Source organism: Oratosquilla oratoria, chromosome 9 (genome assembly GCF_046742065.1).
Source record: "Oratosquilla oratoria isolate Oo_2021 chromosome 9, ASM4674206v1, whole genome shotgun sequence".
Lineage (NCBI taxonomy): Eukaryota > Metazoa > Arthropoda > Malacostraca > Stomatopoda > Squillidae > Oratosquilla > Oratosquilla oratoria.
Window position 1 is genome coordinate 5,422,258 of NC_134785.1, and position 1,237 is coordinate 5,423,494.

The following is a 1,237-nucleotide window of genomic DNA, read 5'->3' on the forward strand; positions in this document are numbered from 1 at the left end:
TAAATATACAGGTCAGACCGTTTGAATTCTTCTGCGCAGCTTCTGACGTCATTAGGCTGAGTCCATTTTCTCTTTGTGAAACACTGAAGAAAACTGTGAAACGCCAAGGAAGACAGGAACTATAATATTTTATATATATTATATATTCATATATATAGACAGGAACTATAATATTTTATATATATTTATATATATATTTTATATAATATTTGTCAGAATATAACTAATTGCGTGGAGCGGTGCGAGCGAAGGGAACGTCTTTCCCAAACGACGCACCAGCTTCAACTGACAGCTATAGGACCCGCCAACCCCACTTTGAACAGCCAGGTGACGTTCACGGGCCCGCTGCGCCAACTCCCTCGAAATTCGGTCGGAACTGGTTAGACCTTATATTCTTAGATCTTGGTCAGGAATGTGATACGCCTAGAAGGCGTGACGTCAGGAGGCCGTGACGTCAGGAAGGCGTGACGTTATGAAGTACATGAAACAGTTTCACTTAAGTTGTTCACATTTTGTTGTTGTCATAGGCTGTAGTTTACCAGCGCTTCTATCCTTGTGGGCAATCTCAAGCCGCTAGGGAATTGAGGAATTGTGTGACTGCACGACGCGAAATGGGAATGTGGATAGAGACCAGACACAAGGTAAAGAAACGAAACAGAATTTTGCAGGAGTGACGTAGCAGATAAGGCGTAGTCATGCGTCTTATGGGATAGTTTGGGAGAGGCCTTCGTTCTGCTGTGGACTCGGAATGGCTGATTAACTGTATGAAGTATTAATTATCTCAGTAGCATTGTTATCCCCTTGTCAGACATGAAATACCCTTTGTTCAGTCCATGAGGTCCGGGTAATTGGACTTTGGTCAAGCCTAGTGGCTCAGCGTTATTCTCAGACCTCTGCCCACCCACCACCCATGCTCCAACCACCACCACCCAACCGGCGTCTGGCCCGAACACGAGGCCCGGTGGGAACGCGTCATGTTCTCCACCCCCTTCCTCCCCCTTCCTCCCGCGCCGCTTCTTCGCCCCGGCGCGGCGTTGAGAGAGCTACCTATTCACAAATGCTGCCTGTCCGTTAGAAGCCTTCATTCGGTTCACACGGCTTTCTCCTCCTCTTCCGCTGACACCAACATCACAGCCAACATGTCTGTTACCGGCAAATATACCCTGGACTCATCTGAGAACTTTGATGAATTCATGAAGGCTCTAGGTAAGATGTCTATATAATTATTTTGTTTGTG

The 1,237-nt window shown here is 46.4% G+C and overlaps 1 protein-coding gene across 1 annotated transcript in view; it reads left to right on the plus strand.

Moving 5' to 3' along the window:
• The first annotated feature begins 921 nt into the window (after positions 1-921).
• The window catches only part of LOC143028141 (fatty acid-binding protein-like), a 42,196-nt gene continuing 41,880 nt past the window's right edge, over positions 922-1,237 (plus strand). Inside the window, exon 1 of the mRNA XM_076189812.1 lies at positions 922-1,206. Within this exon, the coding sequence (XP_076045927.1) occupies positions 975-1,206 (232 nt within the window). The 5' untranslated portion in view covers positions 922-974. The remainder of the gene's footprint in view (positions 1,207-1,237) is intronic.